Here is a 16,958-nt window from a genome sequence, read left to right on the forward strand (position 1 = left end):
ACAAAACTAGTGCAGAGCAGAGCCAGAGTTAGAGACCACTGAGTCTGTTCCCAGAGCCTCTAACAACGGCCTTGGTCTTGTCATGGACAGAGAGCCACCGCGCACAAGAGGGGGCTGACCTAGTGTTGCTCACACGCCTGCACTGGCCAGGCACCGCGCTAGTGCCCGCACACGCATTCTCCCAGAAAACCCTCCCAACAAGCCCACAGAAAGGTGCTGACATTCTGCCCACTTTCCAGATGCTGAAACTGGGGCCTGGAGATGGTAACTTGCTTTATGTCAACTGAAAGCAGTCAGTACTCAGACCCGGCTCTGGAGGCAAGAACAACGAGATGAAGGGAAACAAAACTCAGGGCAGCGGGAGTTCTTACTAGGTTCACAGACTTCCCCTGAAGAGCTTTAGGAACCTACAAACCCCAGGAATTGTATACAAATGTGTGTATGCTTATCAGAAAATGAAAAAAAAGAAGACCTATATCTTCAATATATTCTCAGAGAAATCCCCAGTGATAATCCTAGCACAGTGCCTGGCACACGAAAGAGACTCGATAAGATCTGGAGAATAAATGGACGAATGAATGAATGAATGAATGAATGAGTGAATAAATGCATGAGCCTCCAGCCCTGGGAGACACCACTCATGACCTGGTGCACACTTCCTTCTGTCTGCATCTTTGGAGATGGTGACAGTCATCCTGGGACCAGAGCCCAGTCCTCCCCCAGGCCCTTTCTCCCGGTCCCAGAGGCTACAGCCAGGTGCTATGATGAGTTTCAAAAAGACGCTTCCCCCGCTTTCCCCCCACCCCCACTACTGACAATGACCAGGCAGAGGTGGGAGTTGTGCAACTCGGATAATGAAGCTTTATTGCGTGCCAGGAGGGGGCAAGGCGGACAGGGCTGGGGTGTGAACTGCTTGTAGGGCAGGGGGTGTGGGGGGCAGAGGGGGTCCCCCGGTGTGTGGAGGGTGCTTCCTAGGCCTGAGCAATGCTGAGCAGCCTTAGTTCTTGCTGCGAATGACCTGCTCGTGGGTGGACACCACCTTGCCGTCGTGCACGTCCATGACCTTGGTGCGGATCTGGCGACTGGAGGACACTGGGGAACAGGGGAGAGAAGGCGTCAGCAGCAGTGAACACACAGTGAAGAAATAAGGAGCAGGGAGGCCAAGGACTGGAGAGGAATTGGGTGAACTGTCTCCCTGCTGCCCTTTCTCCCGGTTCTCTCTTCATTCTCGGCTCTTGCGCCAGCACTGATGTGATCAGCACACCTCCCTCTCCAATCAGTGCTCCCTAAGGCCAGGGCAGAGTCTGTGTTCTCAGACCCGAGTCTCCTAAGAACTCAGATAGACCTGGTTCAGTCCAGAGTGACCCAAATAGACCCAGAACAACCGAGCCCTGTGGGTCCTGTCCATGGTGCTGACCACCAGAACCCTGAGGTCGGCGGCAGACACTGGGTGACAAAATTAAAAAGTGGAAGCCACCAGCTCCTAGCCCTAAGAAGGGCTCAGAAAGTGGTTTGTAAGGGACACCAGGTGAAAAAACTTTAGCCCAACCTTCAAGAAGCCCCTGCACAACACCCTAGGCCTGCGGGGAGACCAGGGGGGTCCTGAGGCTGGATGAGGAAGAAGGTCTTACCATCTCTGGATGATTGAGAGCCAGAGGAGTACTGGGAGGAGAGGCTGTGAAGACAGAAAGGGGCAAGATTGTTAAACACATGGGGGGCAGTGAGTGAATGGTGAGGGGGTGGGCCAGAAGGGAAGGCCGGGCACTCACTGGGCGTCCTCGCCCTCCAGCAGGCGGCGGTAGGTGGCGATCTCCTGCTCCAGCCGCGTCTTCACGTCCAGCAAGATCTTGTACTCCTGGTTCTGCTGCTCCATGTCGCAGCGCAGCTGGGCCAGCTGCTCCTCCACGCTGCCGATCATCTCCTGGATCTGGGCCAGCTGCATGCAGTAGCGGCCTTTGGTTTCCTCTAGACTGTTCTCCAGGGATGCTTTCTGTGAGGGAGGGAAAGAGGAATAGGGATCATTGAGTTGATCATTCTTTCCCTCCTAGACCTGGGCCCACCTGGGACTGACAGCGCCCCCTACCATGCTGAGCTGGGACTGCAGCTCGATTTCCAGGTTCTGCACGGAGCGACGGAGCTCGGAGATCTCGCTCTTGCCGCTCTGCAGGGCCTCGGTGTTGGTGGCCACCTCGCGGTTCAGCTCCTCTGTCTGCAGAAAAGAAAACATCATTGACCCTGGAAACTCCTGGAAAGCAGATCTCCCGGTCTCTTCCACCCGAATGGCACCCACCTTGCTGAAGAACCATTCCTCGGCGTCCTTGCGGTTCTTCTCCGCTATCTTCTCGTACTGGTCGCGCATCTCGTTCAGGATGCGGCTCAGGTCCACGCCCGGGGCGGCGTCCATCTCCACATTGACGTCCCCGCCCACCTGGCCTCTCATGGAATTCATCTCCTGCACAACCACAGAACAGTCCCCAGTGGGAGCCTTACTATGGCAGCCAATAGGGCTTTCCCGTCAGAGGTGTTCCTGGCCTGAACATCGCCCTGCACCAGCTCAAGTTCATTCCTTCCCTCCCAGCTAATCTTCGAAGCTGGCTTCTCCATTGAGCTCTCACCTCCTCGTGGTTCTTCCTCAGGTAGGCCAGCTCCTCCTTCAGGCTCTCGATCTGCATCTCCAGGTCGGCTCTGGCCAGGGTCAGCTCGTCCAGCACCCTGCGCAGGCCATTGATGTCGGCCTCCACGCTCATGCGCAGGTTCAGCTCCGTCTCGTACCTGGAAAGACCCGAAAGAGAAGGAATGAGATACCCGTCCTGGCCACACTGGAGGCTTTGTTCTCTTCCCCCTGCAGCTCTTCCCATAGTTGGCACCCCCCCCCCCCGTGTGGTTTAGGCTCAACACCCATGGATTGCTCACATCTGAACATTCCTGGGGTGGGGGGAGTGGGAGGTGGCAGGGAGTGAGGCAGTTGATCATGTTACAGAATTCAGGGAAGGGAGATGCTGCTAGCTTCGGTCAACAATAGCACACAAGGCCTCCAAATACCACTGCCCCCCAAACCTCTGGGGCACATGGGGAAGTGAGGAGCGCCTCTCCCTAAAACAGTGGCTCTCAAACCTGGCTGTGGATCAGATTCACCCAGGTAGCCTGTTAAAATAGCCGAATCAGAACGCCAAGGGTGGGGCCCAAGAATCTGGTGTTTTTATAAGCACCCTAACGGGTTTTCATGCGGCCATCCTGGCACTTGTCAGCTCTGTTTCAGGAACACTACTCCAAAAACGCCCCACCCTGGGGGGACTGGACATTCTGGGCCACCACTGCAAACTCACTTGGTGCGGAAGTCATCTGCAGCCAGGCGGGCATTGTCAATCTGCAGGACGACATTAGCGTTGTCCACGGTGGCTGTGAGGATCTGAAACGGAGAGAACACAAGTCGTCAGTCAAGTGGACATCGCTGGCCAGTCTGCACAGCAGCCAGCTTCATACTCCGGACTGAGAACCCCCCTCCCACAAGCCTTCTCCACAGCAGCCTCAGGGGGAGCCTCCAGTCATCCAGCTGTGACTCAGGACCGTGCTGACTCGTGGTCAACAGAGAGAGTAAGAAGGAGCCCTGGTCGTAGAATCAGAAGTTCCTGAGTTCTGGTTGCGGTCTTACCACCAACTTGCCGCAAAACCTGAGACAACTCTTGGGGCTTTAACCCCCCTTGGCTGAGACCCGATTCTCCATCTGAACTCTGTTCCTGCGCCAGCCAGTCGGCCAGCCCCCTGCAGGCACAGCTTCCTTTTTAAGCCCCCCAAACTTGGTGGAGCTTTCACAAAAGTGAGACCCAGGTGTCACAGGGGATCAGAAAAGAGGAAGGCCCCCTCGGGTGAGGTGGGAGCGGGGGCCTGGAGTCAGATGGCAAAAGCCCCTCGAACCCTTTCTGCAAGGGCACAGGGGCACCCAAAGTGGGCTGGCTGCCACTGGCCGTCTCACCTGGCTGTGGGGAGGGCCAACGGGTGCCAGGGCTCATGGGCGGCAGCCACCACAGCCCAGACTAATGAGCTAATGAACGGTTTGGGTGTCTAGCCTGGTCCCGTTACAGCCTAGCTCCTCCCCTGTGCTGGAGAGCAGGTAGCTGTCTCCTGTGCTGGCAGGTGGAGGGGAAGCATTCCAGCCTCAGCTGGGAGCTCCTGGGCAGGTCATGGTGCCACTCAAGGCATCAACTTCTCCCTCTGTAAAATGTAAGGGAGAGAACTCCTGGTCTTGAGGGGTCTGAGGATCTGGAGTCCAAGAGGGCATGAGCAAGGGCGTGAAGGGAGACCGTCCTCCCACGGCCCAGCTCTGCAGGGGGCATCCAGGGCCAGAGGGAGGTATCTGTCCTAGAAATCTAAAGGTGCCAGTGGCCTGAGGCATCTGTTGCTCCAGAGCCAGGGAGTTGGAATGACGCCTCCAGCTGTCTGGTCCACCCACCTTGTTCCTCAGGTCCTCGATGGTCTTGAAGTAGGGGCTGTAGTCCTTGGTCTCAGCGGGCCGCTGCTTCTGGTACCAGTCTCGGATCTTGATCTCCAGGTCGGCGTTGGCCTCCTCCAGGGCGCGCACCTTGTCCAGGTAGGAGGCCAGGCGGTCGTTGAGGTTCTGCATGGTCACCTTCTCACTGCCCACCAGGAGCCCACCATCACCACCACCAAAGCCAGAACCAAAGGCGGCAGCACCAAAGCCGCCACCGCCAAAGCCACCACCAAGGCCAGCACCATATCCTCCACCGAAACCACTTCCCAGGCCTCCGCCGTAGCTGCTACTGCTGAAGCCACCGCCATAGCCACCCCCCAGCCCGAAGGCGCCTCCGGAGGAGTAGCGGGAGGAAGACACCGACATGCCCCCGAAGCCGCCGGAGGCCCGGCACGACCCTCCGGCCAGGACAGAGGACATGCGGCTGGAGCCCCCACCGATGCCACCAGAGCCCTTCATGGAGCTGGAGGAGGTGAACTGGCGGCTGCAGGTGGTCATGGTGCCGAGGAGGGAGGCGAGTGAGCGAGCAAGTCAGCAGAGAGAAGAGAAAGGTGCTCAGGTAAGTTGGAAAAGGCTGCAGGTGTTTTATAGTCATGAATAGGGGCGGGCCTGGCACTTCCCAGTCTCCTGGGCTGTCAGCGCCCGCGGGCAGCGCCAGCTCCCAGCCAGACCCCTCCTCTCCTCTGCCTTGTCATGTCTTTCATATTTTACTGGAAACTCATTGTTTGGGGTGTTTTGGGTTTCTTGTCCCGCTGGGTGTGGTTCGCAGGCTAAGGTGTGGACCTGCGGGCTACACTTTCCCGTCGGGCCGGGGAGCCAGGGCTCAGCTGGCTGGCAGGGAGCAGGACCTCTGCACCATAAACGGGGTGCCTGTGAGCTCCCCGTTAACTACGTGAGACTCAGTCCTCTTAGAGGGAGCCCACAACTCGAGGTGGCACCTGCCAGAGGAACACCAGCGCGGCCAGGTTACACCGAGCACAGAACTGCCCCTGCAGCACTGCCATGTATAAAAAGAGACAGGAAAGTCCGGGGCCCTCCCAGGTCTGATTTGCTGGACTTTGCTAAGGACTGGCCACATCCCTGAACCATTCCCAGCCAGTCACGTGGCTCAGGCCTCCACCCTGACACCCCCGTGAAAGGGAAACCAGGCAGCTTTCCCCAACCCTGGGCACAGACTCCAAGAGCCTCCACGCACCTGTGGACAGACCCATGGCGCTGGCTGCTCAGTCTGGCCAAAGGCCAGGGGCATCACTGGCCCAGCCAGAAGGGACACCAGGCGAGAGCAGGCAGCCGGGGAGTCTTGGCCCTGCCATTTATTCCCGTGTGACCCAGGATCTGACACGTCTCTGAGCCTCAGTTTGCTCATCTGTAAAGTGGGAGCGAACCCCATCCACCCTGCCGACTGCAGAGTCACGCTCCCAGAATCCAACTCGGCAGTGTGTGTGCCAGGGTTTTGTATGCCCGGTGTGGTACAAAGCCGGCTGGCACTGTTGTAGCCCCAGAGGGGGGCGAAGCAGTACCCCTGGGACAGGCCCAGCTTCCAGCTCCAGGGATCCTCCCAGGCTCCCAGGGCAGCGGTGGTGGGAGGGGCTGCCTTAGCTACTGCTGTTAAAGCCCCTTGTGGACCTGGAGGAAGGAGGGTGGGAGGACAGGCACCTAGCAGTGGACTCGAGGGTCCCTGACGCCCGAGGCCCTGAGGGCTAGGGGACATTTCCAGGGCCTCATTTTTGTTCTGCCTAAAAGACCTCAGCTCTCCCTCGTCTCCCAGACAACCTCCAAAGGCACCCCCTGCGGTTGCACCTCGCTTTCCCGCCAGCCCCTCAGCCTCACAGACCCCGCCTCACAGACCCCGCGGGCACGTTGGGAGGAATGCGGTCATGTCTGGGGCTGCCTGACACGTCCCATCTCCCCAGACAGGCCCCGACAGCCCCTGCTGGAGGCTCCAACACTCTTCTGAGGATCAGCTGCTCCCAGAAGAGAACCAGAGCCTCCCTCTCCCCCGCCCCTCACCACCATCAAAGCACATGTCGGGGAGCGGCCCCCACCCCCAACCTGGCTCAGGCAGCTGCGTTCACAGGACGATCTGAGACAAACACTGCGGCTGTGGGCTCCCCAAATCTGCAGCAGGCAGAGAACTCACAGGGATGTGAGTAAGCCAGGGCCCCACCCCCGACAGACACTCCTAATCTCCTTCCGCGGAATGGTCTCCCACCTCGGCTGAGCCCTATAATTCCCCCGTGAGCCGGTGCAGGGACTCTGGCTGAGGGACAAACGCTTTGACTAGGAGGCATGTCGCTGTCAGCTGTGGGTTGGGGTGTGGGGAGGAGGACTCACCAGAGAAAAACGGGTCATCCAGAGGGACCCAGGGAGCAAGGGTGGGCGCACAGCCCGTCACCCATCTCCCTCCACTGCAGGGAAGCACTAGAGTCTCCCCAGAGCACAGGACACAGGAAAAGTTCTCCTTCCCCCACTCCTCACTCATGGAACCCAGAACAGGCTCCCTCCTTCCCCCTCCAGGGGAATTCCAAAAGGTAAGGACGGTATAGGGAACTCGTGGCGCGTAAACTCCTGCACACAGACTAAGGAGAGACCTTTGCCAGCCCTCCCACCCCCACAGACCCTGGAACCCAGCGTGGAATGCGAGTCTGATCTCTCCCCAACCTGGGACTAGAACCCTGACTGAGAGAGCCCGAGGCCAGTCCTCTTCCCTGCAGACACAGAACTAGGCACCAATGGCCCAAACTGGCGCTGGAGATATCTCGGGGAGACAGAGCTTCCTGGGGCAGCAGGAGTTCCTGGGATGAGGGGGATGGTCTGTGGGAGCCTGCGGTACCCCCCACCGCTGGACTCCTAGGCCGGCTTTGAATGGGTGCCCTTACCTGACCTCCTCCAGCGGAGCCTGGGGCGGTGCCTCCTGCGGCTGGTGAGTCTCCCTGCACCGGCCTGTGGGGGGGCCCATGCCAATCCAAACAGATGAAGCCACTGGGCCAGGCAGCCCCCCCAGAGAGTCTGCATTGTGTGCTGAGGACCAGGCAGGGAGCCAGAGGACGGGAGGCTAAGGAAGAACAGGCCGGTCCGAGGAGGGATGTACAGCCGACACCCTTGCAGCCCAAGCTAATGGGACAGACTGTCCCTCCCTTAGGGAGCCCCCAGCCTGAAGGAAGAGAGGACACACCTCAAAACCACTTACGACGTGAACAAACATAAGAAAAGTGCGATTCCTACGCAGTCCTTCCCTGGGACTGCCGTTGACAAAGCACCACAGCTCTGGGGGCCAGAGGGCCACACGGCCTCCGGAGGGGCCAGGGGAGAACCCTTCCTGCCTCTTCCTGGCATCTGGCGGCACCTGGCGCCCCTTGGTTTGTGGCCGCGACACTCCGGCCACTGCCTCTGTCTTTAACCAGTCTTCGTGTCCTTTTCTCTGTGTCCTTTTCTTTCTTTTTTTAAAATATTTTATTTACTTATTATTAGAGGGGAAGGAAGGAGAAAGAGAGGGAGAGAAACATCCGTGTACAAGAGAGACGCCAATCAATTGCCTCTCACACGCCCCCGACCAGGGCCCTGGCCCGCAGCCCAGGCCTCGCCCTCCCACCAGGAACCGCATCCCTGGCCTTTTGCTCTGCAGGGCGATGCCCAGCCCGGTGAACCACACCAGTCAGGGTGCTGTGTCCTCCTTGTACGTCTGATAAGGACCCTCATCGGATTTAACAACCCCCCTCCGGCCCAGTGAGATCTCATCTCAATTCTTACCACAATCACATCTGCAAAGACTCCTGTTCACATAAGGTCAAATTTGGAGGTTCCTGGTGGACATGAACTTGAGGGGGACACTATTCAACCTGCTACACCATCTCTGACAGATCAGCAGGTATCACATGGCAGAGACACATTGTGGGAATGTGGTGAAGAGACAGCTGTGCTAAGAGGTGAGCAAGGCCAGTCTGGGGGCTTCCAGGAGCTGCTTGTAGGGCCCTGGGGGTGGGCAGCAGGGGGGCAGAACCCTCAGACCTCCAGGCCACACCCCCCACCACCCAGTTGCTCTGGCTCCTTTGCCAACAGACAGCTGCTCAAGGAGAGAAATCTGTTTTTCATTTACTTAATTCTCTATTTGGAAATAATTTTAGACTTTCAGAAAAAGTTGCGAAAGTAGTGACAAGTTCGTGTGCGCCCTGCACCCAGCTTCCCTCGTAGGAAAATGTCCCGTGGACATCATAGGATGACCAAAACCAACAATGCACTTGAGCCACGGACCGCATTCAGGTGTCACCAGTTTTCCCATGAACGACCCTTTTCTGTTGAGTTATCTCTGCTTCAGTCCAGAATTCCACACCCCACTAGTTGTCCTGTCCCCTCGGTCTCCTCCCACCTGTGACAGCCCCTGTCTTTCATGACCTTGACATTTCTGAAGAGTGCTGGTTGCTTATAGAATATCCCTCAGTTCAGGTTTCTCTGATATGTTCACATCCTCAGGTCAAGGGTGTGCATTTTGGCAAGAAAAACACAGAAATGGTGTTGGGTCCTTCTCAGGTACGTAAGTCCCGTGCTGACGTGTCTTATCAGCTGGTGACGTGAACCGTCTTCATGGGGGAGGTGGTGTTCCGATCTCTCCAGTGTCCTGCTCCTGTTCTGCCCACTGAAATTAGTAAATGCCTTGAGAAAATACTTTACAACTACGCAATTATCTTGTCCCTCCTTAAGTGTTCACCCACTAGCTCCCGCATCCACGGGTGGAGGGAAAGAGCTCTCAGTGCCCAAGAGCCTTCTGCGTCTGGGCTCTGGAGAGAATCTGGCTCTCAGGAGACGTTTGGGGATGGGGGTGTCCAGGCTTAGGAAAGAAAGGCACCAAGTCCTGGGTGCCCTTTTCCCTAGAAACCTGCCACCCGCAGCTTTCCCGGACCGGCCGGCCCATCTGGGCCACGTGTCCTCGTGAGAGGCTGAGCTGACACAACAAATGTGCTGAGCCAAGTGTTCCCATGTCCCTGGCCCCGTCTGAGCCTGCCAGCTGTGAAAGCCGACAGAACAGACATTGACCACCCGTGTTACCGACGCAGAAGGTTCGGAGGTCGAGGACATCCCCACAGTCCACAGCAAGGAAGCTGCTCGGCCAGGGTTTGATCTCAGCTGTGTCTGGCTTCCTCAAGCTTCACCTTCTACTGACAGGTCCCTTTCCTGCTAGAGGGTCCCCAAAAGTTAGCCAAATGGCCTCCATGGTCATCTAGACCAGCCTCTTAACTCTAGATTAGGAAACCGAGGCCCAGAGAGGGGAAGGGTCATGGCCAAAGTTACACAGCAGAGCCGGCTCCGAGAGTGCAAAATGCTTAACACACCCACTGCCCAGGAAGCTGAGCCAGGCTGGGTGAGGTCGTGCGGCGTAAGAACAGCTGTGCGTCTGTGGCCTGTGCCCGCCTCCTGTAGCTCACGACAGTGCTTTAGGGGCCGCAAGTCTCTCCCTCGGCGGACGCTCAACATGTTAAATTTCCTGTCATCCCCCAAGTCTGATGGAGGAGACACGGCCCTTGCCCTTGGGGATCCAGTCTGATGGGGGAGGGCAAAGGAACCCAGAGCTTTCTCTGCTCCTCGGGCTGAAGGAGCCACCAGGTGGGGTGGGTAGCCCATGAAAGGCTTCTTGGAAAGGTTGTGTTTGACTCAGGTTTTGAAAGAAGGAAGAGCCCTGGGCGGGTGGAGTGGGGAGGGGACATTCCCAGTCAGGGGTGTGGCTGTGGGAACTCGAGGAAACTCAGCAAATGAGAAAGAGAATGATGGCGTGTCAGGAATCCTGAGCTACAGGGGCGGCAGGTCGGAGGTTGAGGGGGAGGCAGGGGAGGGTCCCGGGGAGTTCCAGAGAGAAAAGGAGGGGTTTCCACCTCCCTCAGAGGCTGAAGAGCCCACTCAGCCTCACACAGCCCCACCCCTCCCCCAGGCTGGCCCCTCGAGGTGTCCAGGAAGCAGCAGGACCTCCCAAGTCGAGCAGAGGGGTCTCCTGTCTGGGCCTCAGTGGCCACTCGACCTTGGCCAAGCCCCTCGGAGCCTGTTTCCCAACAAGTGGATGTAATAGCAATTTCTACCCAGTAGGACTGTGGACAGGAGTGAAAAATGCACGGCAAGTGGCCAGCATGGTGTTAGGCACAGAGTAAACGTCTGGTTTAAAAAAAAAAAAAAACTCCCTTAAATCAATCCCCAGAGCTTGACCAGTGAGGAGCAGGAGAGAGCTCACATGGGGAACAGGTATCAGAAGTTGGGCAAAGACAGAGGCAAAGAACGAAGAGGAGTCCAGGAAAGTGTCGGGGCGTCAGAGTGACGAGAAAAGGAGGGCGGCCTCGAGGGAGCTGCCGGGGCCAGCAGAGCTGGGGTGATGAGCCGTGAGTCTCCGAGGGCCGGGCGGGGCGGAGTCTACGGGAACAGGCAGGCCCTGCTGGGGAAGACTCAGCAGGACGGACCGGTGTGAGGGGAGAAGGAAGGCATGGGGGCTGCCGGCAGGACCCCCATCCTGAGGCGGGGGGCCCAGCGTTGGCTCTCCTGGCCTGGGAACGAGGGAGATGGAGGAGCAGCAGCTCCGGTGTCCAGGGGGGCCCCACCCACCGCTCAGCCTCACCCATGACCTGGCTCTTCTCCCAGCCCTAGCAGTGCAACAGGGGTTATATCTGCACACACATGCGTGTGCACACACACACTCCGGCTTTGCTCTGCCCCCTGGCTTCTTCCACAAGACTAGAACCACGACTGAGGACAGCCCTCAACTCCCCCTTCAGCCACATGGCCAGAGACAATCAGATCGAATTTGAAAAGCCCTAGGAAAGGCCTCTGGGTGGCCAGTGGCCAGACTCCCATATGACCCACCCTGTGGACGTATGTGGCCCCTGCCGCCAGGACCAAAGAGGAAGGGCCTGTCATCAGAAAAAGGTGGGGCACAGATTTGGTCTCAACCTTTATGAGCCAAACAGCCACCCCACCGTGCGCCCACTGCCACAGGGAGGAGGTGGTACCCAGGGAAGAGCCTGCTCTACCTGGCACCTAGTCCTGGGTTTCCTGGCAGCCAAGACAAAAAGGGAAACATGATGGAATATGAAATTCTGACCCACTAACCAAGAGACGCATCTGACTGTCAAGAGAGACAAATATCTTCTAAGGTCTAAGGCCTGTGAAGAATCTGCCTTCACAGAATCTGAGGGACACAGAGAGTTCCAGTTGACCGAGTCCCACTCTGTCAGGCACTGTGCTAGCCATTGCCACTGATGCTCTCATTCAATGTCTGGGGAAGGTGTTACTGTCTCCATGTTATAGATTTAGGGAGGGAAAGGCAGGGACCTCAGCCTCTAAGAGCTGAACCCCTCCCAGCTGCCACCAAATGTGTGAGTGTCCCAAAAGTGCCAACAGGCTCCACAAAGCAAGTTCCCCCACCCCTGGTGGCATCCCAGCCTGCCTCCTGGGACCACGGAGCTCCAGCCACCTCTCCTGGACACCGACTGGCCAGATTTCCGAATGTCAGTACCAGAGACTGTTGCCTGAGGGCCTCTGGCCACCAGAGCCCGCCCTGCCTGTGCAGGAGGCAGGCTGGAGCGTTAGGGGGTCGACGCCGCCCACAGCCTGAGAGGCGCCGTCCCCCTGTGACCGATGGGATCGGAGGACCAAGGCTCCAGCTCCCCTGTCGGTTGGGAAGAATTTTGAGGCGTATGTTCTTCGCAGTCTCTTGGGGACCCCCAGCAGGATTAAGCTACAGGTGTCCACAGTGTTCACCTGCTTGGTAACACGCCCCATACTGGCTTCCTTCCCTTCCCCGTCTCACCCACCTGCTCCCTCACGTTTTTTCACCAGACACCACCCAAAACACTTCTTGCACTTGACTTTCTGTCGGAGCGTCTGATTCTGGAACCCACACGGGGGCACCTGAATTTCTTAGTTTAAACTGTGAAAGCCAGAGAAGTGTGCTGGCAAATACTTAACCCAAGGGACCGAGGGAATATATAGGGTCCAGCGGAATTAAGGCCTGCTTGAGTGTGGTTGGCAGGGTAATAAAATGGGTGTCATCATTTATAGTTTAATTTGAACATTTCACCTAAAATGCCCTATGGTGTGCTTGAGTGTGATATTGTTATGTTACAGAATTACACGCTGATGACTTTGTAATAAAAAAAAAATTTGTGATAAACGGGGGCGTTATTTCTGCCAGAGCCTGTGTGTACATTATATACACAATTTTATCATAAATTTGACTAATATGAGAGATGTGTAGCACTCGGTTGACACGGAACAAGAGGTACTCTTCGTTGCAAATTCCATGTGGTCAGTTGATTCTCACAGGACGCAATCCTCAGTCTTTGCCCAACTCTGACTCCCTAAAGCCGCAGTCGACAAACACGGCGGTTCTGACATAAACGCTGGCTGACGCTGTGTTTATCTGGAGAAGCAGCAGAACAGGGAAGCAGCAAAGCCCCCCCCCCCCCCGCCAGGTCACTCATTCACTCCGTGGTGCGGTGACTTCTGTGCTGAATCAGATGGCAGGTGGCAAACACTGAAAGAAGGTTTGCAATGTGTTCTTACATCTTCTTTCTATTCCCAGCACAATGACTGCAGACATGATGCAATTTTAAGATTAAGCAGCATGATTTTAAGGTTAAAATGGGGCATGATTTTGAACATTTTCTCCCTTAAAATGTAGAAGCCTGGACCTTCTCAAGTCTAGACAATCAATCTGTCGAGCCCTGACATGTAGCATTTTGCATTTCACAATGGAAACACCTCACTGCCTGATTGCAGGGGGAGGGGGAGGGGAGGCAGCAGCCAAGAGGGGGCTGAGGAGCTTGGCCTTACTCAGCGCAGCCCACCCTGCACACCCCAGAGGCACCTCCAGGAGAATAGCACCCTGCCTGGGTGCTGTAAGCCAGGGTCCCACTGAATGCCAGGGCAGCTCCTGGCTGGTCCCTGTAGCCCCCCACCCTGCTCCCGCCCCACAGCCCAGCACACCTGGCCCCGAGCAGCCGCTAACTGGGCATGGGCCGCGTTCTCTGGGCTCCAGGCCAGGCCTCTGCTCACCTAGAATCTGCACGGAGGTGGCGTGGGGGTGGGGAACTCTGACTCCTCACCTACCAGTCATGCACTCTTGAGCAAGTCGCTCGACCTCCCTGCACCTGAGTTTCTTCACCTGTAAAATGGGATGACGCTGTCCGTTTGGTAAGAAAGCTGGGAGTCTGTCTTGGCAGAGGGCCAGGGGAGGAGGGGTCTGTCCCCCAGCCGTGCTGCAAGAATCAAATGAGGTAAGAACAGGCCAATCTGCTTTGAAAACAGTCAAAGGGAGGGGGAAAGAGCGAGCAAACATTTACCGGGTGCTGACTGCATGCTTTGTCTGCCTTTTATTGCCTTGAATCCTCACATGAACCCCCTCAGGTAGATATTAATACCCTGAATTGCCAGAAGAGGTAACTGAGACACAGAGAGACAAAGGAATGGCCTGCTGTCGAGCTCAGAGTTCAAGTCCAGGTTGGCCTCTTGCCTCCCTCCACTATTCCACACCGCCTGCTGCGAGTTGGCTGCGGCCCTGCTCCAGTTTCAATCCTTTCTGCCTGGTTATCGCTTTTGACTTGTGTGGTCATATCATTATCGAAGCACAAAGTGATTGAAAATCTATGGTGTCGCATGCTAACCCACATGGATAAACTTGAAAGACATGATATGCTAAGTGAAATAAGCCAGCCACATAAAGGACAAACACCGTGGGATTCCAGCAGATGAAGGACCTAAAGTAGCCAAAACTGTAGAGACAGAAAGTAGAAAGCTGGTTAGCAGGGACTGGGGGAAGGGGAGGGAATGAGTGTATGGTGGGCACAGAGTTTTAATCTTGCAAGATGAGAAAGTTCTAGAGATCTGTTGCTCAACAAGGTGAATATATTAATGCCATTGAACTGCACACTGAAAAATTATTAAGATGATAAAAAAATCTATTACAGAGCATCGTGAAATCGACAGCCCAGGATGAGTGTGTGCAATATGTTTTTAACAAGGAAGTTAATGTGATATTCAACAAAGTAACTCATTCTTTAGTTATAGATTTTTTTAAAGATTTTATTTATTTATTTTAGAGAGAGGGGGAGGGAGGGAAAAAGAGAGGGAGAGAAACATCAGTGTGAGGTTGGCTCTCACATGCCCCCTATTGGGGACCTGGCCTGCAACCCAGGCATGTGCCCTGACTGGGAATAGAACCCACGACCCTTTGGTTCACAGGCCCGTGCTCAATCCAGTGAGCTACACCAGCTCAGGCTGGTTATAGATTTTTTGTTTATTTTCTGTGTTCATACAGACACATACACAATTTTATGCACATGTGTGCACTCTTTTCTTCCTTCCGTGTTTTTGGGGTCCCTTCTGCCCTCCTACTCCCCACTCACCTACAGCAGCCTCCCACCCTGCCCCTGAAGTAACCCACAGTGACAACTTCACAGGTAGCCTTTCGTAGTTTTGGTGCTCATATAACCATATATACACACACACGCGCATTTACGTAAAGGGGTGACTCGTGTTCACTTAATCACACATGTGAGATCAGCATCCCGCATGTGCTTTTCTGCGTCCTGACTTTCCCTTCCCCGGTTCCTTGAGGAGTCGCTTCTCGCATCTGACACGGGTCCAGTTTATTGACTGTGATGGCTGCTGAGTGTCCGACAGCGTGAATGGACCACTGTTCACTGACCTGTGCCCCACTGATGGGCGGTCACTCTGTTTCCCGTGTTGGCCACATATAAATAAATTACACATATGTTCTTTTATACTGATCTTTTATTTGTGTGAACTCATTCATTTAATAATGCAGCCCCTTCAGGATTTGAAAATCACCTTTGTCATGGACTCAGACATGAGGTGGCCAGAAAGGAACCTGGGAGAACAAAATCCCTGGGCGTAGGACAATGGGGGAATGTTTATATTTTGTACATTTCCATTTATGTTGTCACACTATTCATATGGCAGATTAAAGCTGGAAAGACCAAAACATTTTTTTTTTTTTAATTTTTAGAGAGCAGAAAAGGGAGGGAGAAAGAGAAGGAGAGAAACAACTCACACGCCCCCTACTGGGGACCTGGCCCGCAATCCAGGCACGTGCCCTCAGAGTTGAACCAGTGACCTTTCAGCTCTCAGGTCAGCACTCGATCCACTGAGTCACATCAGCCAAGGCAACATATCTGTTTTATGAGTAACAATGCTATGATCTAGGAGAGACAGGGATGTTTGGATCCCAGAAATGAGTTTTAACTGGGAGCCAGGTCAGAAATGGACTCTCCTAAACAGACATCTTTGCTTTAACACCCCCTGATCTGCTCAAAGCCCTTCAGGAGTCCTGGGCAATTGGGGAAGAGAGGACACAAAGCTTTATCAGCCCCTAGTGGTGACCACACTTCATGTGCACGGCCCGGTGAGGAGCTCCACTTGCCGGGTGCCTCAGCCCTCGCGGGTCGGACCGTGTCCCTCCATGGTTCATGAAGATGATTGCTCCCTCTTCCACGGCTGCTCACCAACATCTACCATGGGGGCTGCCTTGTACCAACATGACGAGAGGCCCCCGGAATCCAAAGAAGTCTGTTCTGGAGAAATGTGCTTCTGAGAAGGTTTGGTGGAGCCCAGAAAGGACAGAGGCTTCCACTCCAGTCCCATGGTTTGACTCCACAAACCTTTACTGAGTCTGTTACAGGCTGGGTGCTGTCTCAGGGCTGTGGGAACAGGTGAAACAGAAAGCGTCACCCGTGTTTACGTTTCAGGGAGCCCGCCGGTCTTAAACAAACTACAGCAGTGGGAAGACTGGTCAGAAATCGCTTATCTCAGACGAGGAGAGACGCTATGCTTTTTATAGCTCTCAGAAACAATGCACCCAAAGAAAGCAAAACCTTACGAGCTTACCCCTGATTCATTCACGTCAACAGGTCCACTTTATAGGCTATCATTAATTCCCACTCTAGCCATTGTTTTAGCACGTTACGCAGCTAACTGAAACAATATTTCACAAATGTCGACACTAAGTCAAGCATGAAGAGTCTGAGGGCGTGTTCAAAGTAGACAAGGTACAAGGAACATCCGAGAGCAGCCAGGTGGTGGGAAGTGGGGAGGAGGCCAAGAGCAAGCTGCAGTCTGATTTGGGACTCGAATCTTAGTTTGAGAAATTCAGGCAGCAAGGCATTTCTGGACAGAAAAGCTGCTTCCCCTACTGAAGAAGAAACTCACGTTTCTGCCTCGATAATGTTCTTCTTTAAAGGGGTTCGCACTTTTTGTCTACAAGATGCAGCAATGAACAGGAGAAATGTGGTCCCTACTCTCGAGAAGTTTTACTAACTGGGGGACCCCAAGAAAGTTTTTCTCCCCCTTAATTATTTGGGACCTCAGTTTCCCCAGGTGTCAAATAGAGGCCTTTGTCACAGAGCTTCTGAAGGGTCCGCCCATGAGTGCACCTGAAGACACTGACAGGGGCAGCGTTGTTAAAATCGGTCCCCAC

General features: G+C 55.3%; 1 protein-coding gene across 3 annotated transcripts; it reads right to left on the bottom strand.

The window, feature by feature from the left end:
• Positions 1–838: 838 nt before the first annotated feature.
• Positions 839–7,545, bottom strand: LOC119037492 (keratin, type I cytoskeletal 14). 3 transcript variants are annotated; one of them, XM_037129701.2, is made up of 9 exons: positions 7,369–7,545; positions 4,451–4,579; positions 3,327–3,409; positions 2,616–2,772; positions 2,291–2,452; positions 2,084–2,209; positions 1,770–1,990; positions 1,632–1,675; positions 839–1,092 (listed from the first exon to the last, which is right to left on the bottom strand). In XM_037129701.2, exons 4-9 carry the CDS (start codon positions 2,745–2,747, stop codon positions 998–1,000), a joined length of 780 nt encoding a protein of 259 aa, XP_036985596.2. In that variant the 5' UTR covers positions 2,748–2,772; positions 3,327–3,409; positions 4,451–4,579; positions 7,369–7,545; the 3' UTR covers positions 839–997. The 3 variants fall into 3 exon arrangements, with proteins under 3 accessions (XP_036985596.2, XP_036985595.2, XP_036985594.2); XM_037129700.2 differs by lacking the exon at positions 7,369–7,545 and adding an exon at positions 6,824–6,856; XM_037129699.2 differs by lacking the exon at positions 7,369–7,545 and having other exon boundaries at positions 4,451–5,152.
• Between the last annotated feature and the right edge of the window lie 9,413 nt (positions 7,546–16,958).

Source organism: Artibeus jamaicensis, unplaced genomic scaffold (assembly GCF_021234435.1).
Source record: "Artibeus jamaicensis isolate MK-2021 breed Jamaican fruit bat unplaced genomic scaffold, CSHL_Jam_final contig_2259, whole genome shotgun sequence".
In the NCBI taxonomy this organism is placed as follows: Eukaryota; Metazoa; Chordata; class Mammalia; order Chiroptera; family Phyllostomidae; genus Artibeus; species Artibeus jamaicensis.

What these genes read in the sequence shown, in the direction of transcription:
- LOC119037492 (XM_037129699.2), bottom strand. Translation starts at nt 4,987, where the DNA reads ATGACCACCTGCAGCCGCCAGTTCACCTCCTCCAGCTCCATGAAGGGC. An exon ending in GCAGATGACTTCCGCACCAA is followed by an intron (nt 2,773 to 3,326) that starts GTGAGTTTGCAG and finishes GGGTCTTTCCAG; the next exon opens with GTACGAGACGGAGCTGAACC. An exon ending in TGAGGAAGAACCACGAGGAG is followed by an intron (nt 2,453 to 2,615) that starts GTGAGAGCTCAA and finishes GTGGTTGTGCAG; the next exon opens with GAGATGAATTCCATGAGAGG.